The sequence below is a fragment of the Peromyscus eremicus genome, chromosome 4, assembly GCF_949786415.1.
Source record: "Peromyscus eremicus chromosome 4, PerEre_H2_v1, whole genome shotgun sequence".
Classification (NCBI taxonomy): Eukaryota; Metazoa; Chordata; class Mammalia; order Rodentia; family Cricetidae; genus Peromyscus; species Peromyscus eremicus.
In genome coordinates this window covers 98,849,888-98,858,643 of record NC_081419.1, presented here as the reverse complement: position 1 = coordinate 98,858,643, position 8,756 = coordinate 98,849,888, and the positions used below count along the sequence as shown (strand labels likewise).

Below are 8,756 nucleotides of genomic sequence, written 5' to 3'. Positions count from 1 at the left end.
GTAAGTAACCTTTCACCCATATTCCTGTAAGTAACCCCAGTCTGTCACTGGTTCTCTATCTGGGGTGAGTAGACATGTGCTCAGGTCTCCCTAAGAATAATGTCACACAACACAGGATTCACTAAAGCTACGTTGTGGTCCCAGTATGGGACAAGAAGAGTCTTGCTTTGCAGAAGCCCCCAGCTAACTCATCACTATACAGAAAGGAGCAGACAGCAAGGGCAGGTATTAGAGAAGGGGATAAGGTGGCAGAGGTCACATTTCTGCTCTATGCATAGAAACCTCCACTGAGGGAGACCAGGAAGAACACGAGATCTTACACAGCATGGTGGATAAATCAATCACAGATGTTTATTGAATTTTGTGAATGAAATGATCCTCTCTGCAGCAGCACAGTCAGGCTAATTACAAATGTGTCTAACGTGTCCCAATGGCAACTGGAAAAGGCTGGAACCACCATCAGGCAAGCGCATACTCAAAGGTCCCTTTATCAAACTCTTCGACTTCATCTTCCCATGTAGAAGAGGGCATGCTGCTATATGGGTCTAAGAGAATCTTGAAGCATCTGATGATAAGGAGCCCCAGGAAAATGCACAGGATGCCCACAAAGGCAAAGCCAGTCTTTTGCTCTAGCGTCAGGGAGAATGCAGAGACTTCGTTGACACTCATCTTAGCTGAAGAATTGCTGCAGTAGGTGCTACTCATCATTCACTGGTGCATCGTGGTGGCTCTTGGGAGTTCCTGCAGGAGTCAGTTCTCTACCTAGGTACAGAATGGACCCAGTTTAGTTTCATTCTTGTGTGGCATTGGGCAAGAAATTATAAAAGCAGGTATTTTTCAAGGTCTCTTAACTCATCAAGTATATCTGAAGATATCAGATACAGATCAGAGTGAAATTGGCACTGGAGATGCTCATTCCACTGTAGTAGTGCCGAGTGGTTTATGGACACAGAAATCCATGCCTGCACAGTGCAATAGAAAGCCAAGCATGAAAATGACAGTTGCGTGATTAACTCTCAATGCCTTTGATTTGCTGGGAGGTAGTTGTCCCTGCTTCTTTGATCTGAGTTTTCACTGCATTTTTGCATGTGGAGATCATAGCATAAATAAAAAGTCTATAAGCTGTCCTTGTTGTTCAGCTTCAAGGTCTCTCTCTCTCCAGGGCCGTTTTGTCTGTTCTTTAAACAGCTATGACATACTCTTTGTTTCAACTCTTGTTTTCATAGCTGTATATGTATAGCATCTTCTCCATTATATGTGCCCTCCGCTATATGAAAACCCTTTCACAGGAGTCACCCAAGACCATTGGAAATATCAGATATTTGCATTATGATTCCTAACAGTAGCAAATTTATAGTTGTGGAGTAGCACTGAAAAAAATTCTATGCTTGGGGGTCACCACAACATGAGGAACTGTATTAAAGAGTTGCAGCATTAGGAAGGTTGAAAACCACTGCCCTAAACAAACATAAAATCAAGTTAAAGTTGTGTGTTCTCTGTAGTTCAGCTAACTTTAAGACTACTCCCTAGTCTTCCTAGCCAGATTCTCATTCCTGTTCCCCTATCTACGATTGATATTCTAAAACTACAGCTAAAATGTTAAGAAAGTTGACTTTAACTGAAACGGCGGAGCTCCTTATCCATTTTCAGAAAGCAGCTGAAGGAGCTGGAGGGATGGCTCAGTGGTTAAGAGCACTTGTTCTTGCAGAGAATGGAGGTTCCCAGTACACATTGGCTCACAAATGTCTATAACTCCGGTTTCAGGAGATCTGACTCCCTTTTCTGGCCTTCAGGCATACACGTGGTGCACAGACATATAGGTGTGCAAAACACTCATACACATAAAATAAAATAAAATAAATTAAAAAAGAACCCACTGAGATAGAACAAGGGATAGGTGGGAATGCGTGGAGAGAATAATAAGGCTTATAACTTTCAAACTTAAAAACACAGTGATAATCAGTTTTTATGAAGGTTTATGTTACAAAAAGAGCCCTGTCTTCAAACTACCAGTGACAGAAATACTCCCTACTTCTGGCATGTTGGTTGGTTGACTTTTTGTTCAGTAAAAGGGAAAAACATTTTTAAATCCCTTTGTGGAGTACCTTTCTACAAGTTGTTTTTAAATGTTCTAGCAAATAAAAAGTGCGCTTTGCCTTTTTAAAGAGTTATCTTTTTAGGCTTACTTAAGTAACTCAGAGTTATCTTGCCAAAGGTTGACTGAGTTCTTTTGTTATTTATCCTGGAGGAGGCATAGGATGCAGGATTAAACAACACTTTCGGCTTCTGAATTTTTAAAATTTTGTCAAGTTCATGGTTCTTGTAAGCTACATTTAACATTTTCAGGGGTGTCTAGGTAAGAGGAGCCAACAATACTCAGCAGTTAAGAAGGGGTTCTAAGTCTTGCAGAGTGTCAAAGTTCAGTTCTCAGCTTCCATGTCAAGCAGCAACACATAAACATGGGTAACTCCAGCTCCAAGACACCCCATGCCTCTGCCTCTGAGGGTGGCAGCACCCATGTACATGTACCCACATGTGTGAATGTAATTTAAGATACTAAAAATAAACCTCTAAAAACAGAGAGGCCGATAACATTGGTTTACTAGCGAACACTATGGTGTGCCCACAGTGCCTGGCCGCTGGCAGCATTCCCAGAAGTTGTTACTATCTCCTTTTACGGGTTGCCTCAGCTGCAGAGAACTGCCCTACCAATGGTATGTTTCCTCCTGGGAAGGATGCTATTCAGTGAGGGAGGGAGTGATGTGACTCTGACTGTCTTGACTCCAAGGGGGAAATACTAAAGAAGTAGCCTAGCTCTGGAGTTCCACAGGGTGTCAGGTGAGGTTGTCTTGGGGACATATCCCAACTCAGCTCTGTCTACACCTGCTTCATCCTCCATCCATCTCCAGGTTAGGAGCCCAAGGGCATTTAGACCACTGAACTCTGCCTCTGCCAAGTCTGGTTACTGCAACAATTTGCCCACAAATGTTAAAAACACCTGAGCAGTTTTAATGATTTGTTCATTTTACCATCGTATAGAAATGGTCTAAGCAGATTAATGTCACACATTTAGCTAAATGTGGTTGCATATTTACATTTTTTGTTTGTTTGTTTGTTTTGTTTTTTCGAGACATGGTTTCTCTGTGTAGCTTTGCACCTTTCTTGGAACTCACTCTGTAGTCTAGGCTGGCCTTGAACTCACAGAAATCCACCTGCCTTTGCCTCCTGAGTGCTGGGATTAAAGGTGTGAGCCACCACCGCCAGGCTGGTTTTTGTTTGTTTGTTTGTTTTTTGAGACAAGGTTTATCTGTGTAGCTTTGGAGCCCGTCCTGGAACTTGTTCTGTAGACCAGGCTGGCCTTGAACTCACAGAGATCTGCTTGCTTCTGCCTCCCAAGTGTTGGGATTAAAGGCCTGCACCACCATGCCCAGCTGCTGTAGTTACAGATTTTAAAGACATCATAGAGTAAACATATGCACGGTGTCATAGCTGGTCACAGAAGACAACCTAATTGCCCTTGGATTAACCTACAAGACTTTGTTATTCTTAGTAAAAACCTACCAATCAACTAAACAAGCAAACCAACAAAAAGGCATTTTTCAGAAGCAGTAATCAAACATGCAGCTCACATAGTTCTACTAAATGAAGACAAAACCCCTTCCTAGCTAGAGATACCAAAGCCCCCTTTTGTATACAATTTGTCTAACACATGCCATATAACACTCTGTTCTTAGATTTCTAGACGACGAGGAGTTAATGAATTGATGAAAAAATAACCGCTTTCTAAGCTGGCATATCATCTCTATTCAATAAGTATTTGAACTGGAATAAATTAAATATGTCGTCGTCGGATACAATCTTTAAAGAATAAATTTTTTTTAAATCTAATTTTTTCAATATCCAGAGAGCTTGAAATTTCATTTATTAGTAGTTGACATGAACAAGAGAACTTCCATTTGGTTTCAAAAACTAGCCTTGAAGATAAGCACTGGAATTCAACAGCTCTCCCAGTGTTCCTGCTCTGTCTGGTTAAACTGATATAGTGCAGCATTCTCAAAAAAGACACCATTTTTCATGTCCAGAGATGGAGAATGCGGATTTTTCCTACTAACTGTGAATTTCCCTTTGTTTTCTCAGGAAACTATATTATAATCATCTTATGTAGACATTAATCTGTACCAGAAAGTACAGATGCCGATTTTATATTTGATCTCTATGATGTTTTAGCTTAAAATTTCTGGTGTAGTACTCCTTCTTCATCCAATCCTTGGCTGTTAGCCTTAGCCAGGAAGGATATTAATGAGATACTTCAAAATCTTCTGAGTGGAGTAGGGGTGTGAATGGTGTGTGGATAAAGAATGGCTTACTAAATGAAAAAGGTTACCATGGCAACAAACCCAATTTGTAGCACTCTATCTCTCAATTACTAGAACAAATATGAGAAGAAATGCAGTGCTGTTTGAACACATGTTGAAAAGTGACCCAAAACTTTCAGGGCAGTGTCAGGAAGGCTAAAGGGTTGAATGAGTTTAAGGCAACACAGAATATTTTCTTAACATTTTCATTGAAAAAAAAAAAGTAGAGACTGACATAAGCCAGCACTTTCCTTGATGAACTTGGTAACAATGTGCCATACTGAGCAGTATGCCTATGTGGAAGAGGCAGACATAATTGTTTTAAAGTCATAAATGACGAAGACATGACTCCTTAACCTACTCTGGTTTTTATAGCTTGGAGATATGCTTTCAGAAGTGACTAACCATGAGAAAGCTTCCAGAGTTGAGTACAGGCAAACGTTTTACCTTTCAAAAGGCAGAAGAGGAAATTGTGGAAATTATACGTTGGTAATGTGTGACTAATAGACATTTAATAGGTAACAGTTGGCATTGAAGGCTCTGATGATAACATGGGTGAGAAGCAAGGCTGTACTGCTCAGCTTTCCATTGTAGGGAAATGTCAAATTGTCAGTTTCAAAGAGAAAAGGCTCATTCTGGCTCTTGGCTTTGGCAGTTTGAGCCATGATCATGTGAGCCTGATTTTGATTCTAGAGTGTGGCACAGGAGGGCTGCTCACTTGTGGCTGGAGGGAGGAGGAATGAGAGTCTCATTGTCCCTTTCAAGGTCATCCCTGCAGTGACAGGACTTCTTTGGACAAGATGTACCTCCTCCTACAGGTTTCACTGTCTCCCAACTGCCCTGTAGCTGTAACTAGGAGCCAGGACTTCACAAACAGGCCTTTGAGGAAAACTTCAGATATCAACAGCTAAAATCATCTTCTTTTGCTTGTTTGCTGTTAACATGATGAACTAGGGAAACAGGACAGCATGGTTTAGTGACTTTGGCAATTCATGGACCTTCCCTTGTACTCCTTGTTAGGGAGATGTGAGATATTCCTGGCTCATAGTGTTTTATGTAGATTCACAGTTACTGAGCTATCCTAATAAATACAGGGTTTTATAATCATGAAGACAGTCTTCAGTGTAGTATCACAAAGGTCTAGCCTTACCTACACACTCTTACATGCTTCAGAACAGTGACTAGGTTGAAGACATTTAAGTGATGACTATTAAATCTGGCATAAAACTTGGCTGAAATTATATGTAGTTCTCAGAGTTGAGATTCAAAAGAATTCTAATAACTTAAATTCTGAGATGGAACCTGATGTTTCTAACAGAAACATTTACAAAAGTCTTGTGTTTGAGAATGAAGGAGAGAAATATGTTAACTGAAAATAGGGGAGATATTGCTTGATAATTTTCATGAAATAAATACTAAAATTGATATTCATCAATAATTCATATAAGTTGAAGATACAAAGTGGTTGCTTGAAAGGCAGAGGCAATCTTAACCTGAATAGGAACAAAGGCTCCAGAATGAAAATACCATTATTATGCCCCAGTCAAACACAAATGATTTAATTGGTAGTTGTCATACTTGTATTCAAAATATTTATTGTGCTGTTGTCACATGGTAGTAGATATGGCCTCTCTAGCTTCCAACTAGCAAGGGAGAGGAGCCATGTTTAAAGAAGAAGAAAACAATTCAGTCTTCTACATGAGTAATGAAAAAGAAATCAAACTACGCTCAACATTTACTGCCTTTCTCCTATGCAGTGCTTTACACATATTTTATCTCCTCAGCAGCCATATTGGTAAATTTTATTATCTTCTACATATTTAGAAGAAATGGAAAACAATGGTTCATGTAAGCAGCAATGAAGGTCTGTATGAGTAAGTATAAGTACGAGAGCGTAGGTTTGAAAGCCACTTATAGATTTGACACCTGATGGTGGAATGGAATGAGCCATGAAAAGAGACCCATCAATGATAGCTCCACTCTATTAAGCTTGAAAAAATGCAAAAACAGCATTTTTCACTAAGCAGAATGGAGAAAATAAGAAACAGTATAGATTTACTAAGTAAATGTAGATTTGGGCATTGCTAACTTGCGGTTCTCATGTAAGAAGTCAATCCAGATAATTTTGTGCAACACACAGTTCCTAGTGGGGAGAATACTTTAGTTATGATTATCAAGTAAAACTGATATAGATGAATAAATGTAGAAGAGAGAGATCATAGTACATAGAAGTATTTACAACCTTCAACTTAAGGGAAGGAGACATATTGAAAGGGAGTACTGAAGAAGACAATAGATACATCTAGACATCTATAGTGTTTTCTAGTATAGACTTGTTCTAGACTGATCCAGGACAATTCTAAGTTCAGCAAGATGCTATTTGCTATTACCAGATAGGATTTGAACATAGGAAAAAACCCCATTATCAATAAACCACAATACATGCTCCTCTTGCAGCGGGAAAATAAGATCTCCCAGTGGACTTATAAGAAGGACTCAGGATCATGAATAAATCCACAGTAGGAATTAAAAAAAAAATAAGAAAGCCAAGGTTTCCAGATGGAACATTGAAAAGCTGTCTAATTCTTTGGGAATGGAAACTAAGCGTGGACAAGAAAGGTCTGAGAGCAGAATTATTTCACCATTATAGAAATTTCTAGAAGGTTAATAAATTGAAGGAAATTTTGGTATAATGGCTAAAGAGGAGACAGAATTGGATGGTATTACAATTTGACAAAACAAGTTTTACTTCCATAAAAGTTAAAGGCTCAGAAGGATAATGTATTCAGATTTGAATCATTCTCAATAAGAAGGACTTAACCAGATATTTGATTTTTTCAAAGTAAATCTAAGTCAACCCATGTAATGTTTAAAAAACTGTAGCTTACAGTTTTAAACAAAAATTGAGTTGAGAAAGGATGATTTTGTTAATATTTTAAAAGGAAAATCTTAGATTTTAGTGTTCATCTTTAAACCAAGTGCCATATAGAATAGTTGGAAAGGAGATGGAAAAAGGTCCAAAAGAAGCCTGCTTATTGATGCCAGCTCTGTATAAACAGGTAGATAAACATAAAAACAGAATCACATTAGCCTTCATATCCAAGACATGATGTATCCAGCACTCAAAAACACTGGTATTTGAGGCCTAGCTTTTTCAAATAATTCCCCAAACTTTTCTATATTATTTGACATATAAAATGGATACCTTGTCTCATTTCAATACCAACTAAGTCTTAAGTTTTTGAGAATATATTATTAAGTTTTCTGAGCTTTGTGCCTTTCTATTGATGTGGAGTACATTATATAAAATATTACTAATGACAATATCATAAACAGAAGTCAGTTATAACACTGACTACTTCATGATGAATAAGGTCTCGAAAACACTTTCACATAGGGAGTAAAGACAAATTTTCATTTACCATCACTGGGAGAAATAGGGAAGTAAAGGTTCATTAGTTTCTATAGAACAGATCTTGTAAAGCTTACCTCAGGAGGAAAATAATATTTTAAACCTGAGAAATAGGTTCACTGAAAAATAGAAAATGAATGAAATATGAGAAAAATAGATTACAAAGGAACAAAACTATGAATCGATTAAAAAAAAAAAGCCCATATGAAAAAAGTAGTTGTGAAAAGAATCAGTGAATTTAAAAAAGAGTTGAATGTAAAGCTGAATCCAGGTAAATTTACTTTAAATGTGATATACCACAAAAATGGATAACATCCTCCACACTGCTCAGCTTAAATATCAGAATCTCTCCACACAAAGACTGAAGTATTAAAGAGTATTTTTATACTACTTCTGCTACTGATAAAATGCTGCTTTGACCTCCAGGCACTGGAATGAATGATTAGATACTTTGGTAGTGAGCAACCAGATTCAAAGTGTCTCTTTTCTTTCATGGCAAACATCATGTTTGCTCTGTAAGTCCTGATGAGTCATAGCACTGGGCCATGGCAGGACCTGTAGATATCAAAAGGCCCAGTGTCGTGGAGTTGCTTTGTGGTTAACAACGAATAACCGATGATGGCGACCACAACCCCCCTGTGCTCAGTTATTTAAATCATGTCACTGCCAGCAACCCACCAAGGAGAGCATTTTTACAGCTGCCTCTGCATGTAGCCTTTCACGTCCATGAGTGAATGTGGTAGGCAATGCTGTTTTCTTCTGTGAACTGTTTACTGATTAGGAGCTATCAAGTTTGCTTTTTCAAAAACAGTTATTAAATTTGCACACAATAACATGCAATTGCAGAAGCCAATGGTAAAAATGTAGGCATCTCCTAAAAATACACACGAACCTCCTATGTCTTTACTTTAATCAACAGGTTTTCCCCCCTCCTTATTTATCTAGTAATAACATCACAAACACTAAATCTGAAATAGTTACAGTTGGAG

At 38.4% G+C, this 8,756-nt stretch overlaps 1 protein-coding gene across 1 annotated transcript; it reads right to left on the bottom strand.

The window, feature by feature from the left end:
- Positions 1–423: 423 nt before the first annotated feature.
- Ctxn2 (cortexin 2) lies at positions 424–751 on the bottom strand. Its single transcript, XM_059259560.1, has one exon. It carries the CDS (start codon positions 706–708, stop codon positions 460–462), a length of 249 nt encoding a protein of 82 aa, XP_059115543.1. The 5' UTR covers positions 709–751; the 3' UTR covers positions 424–459.
- Positions 752–8,756: the final 8,005 nt, after the last annotated feature.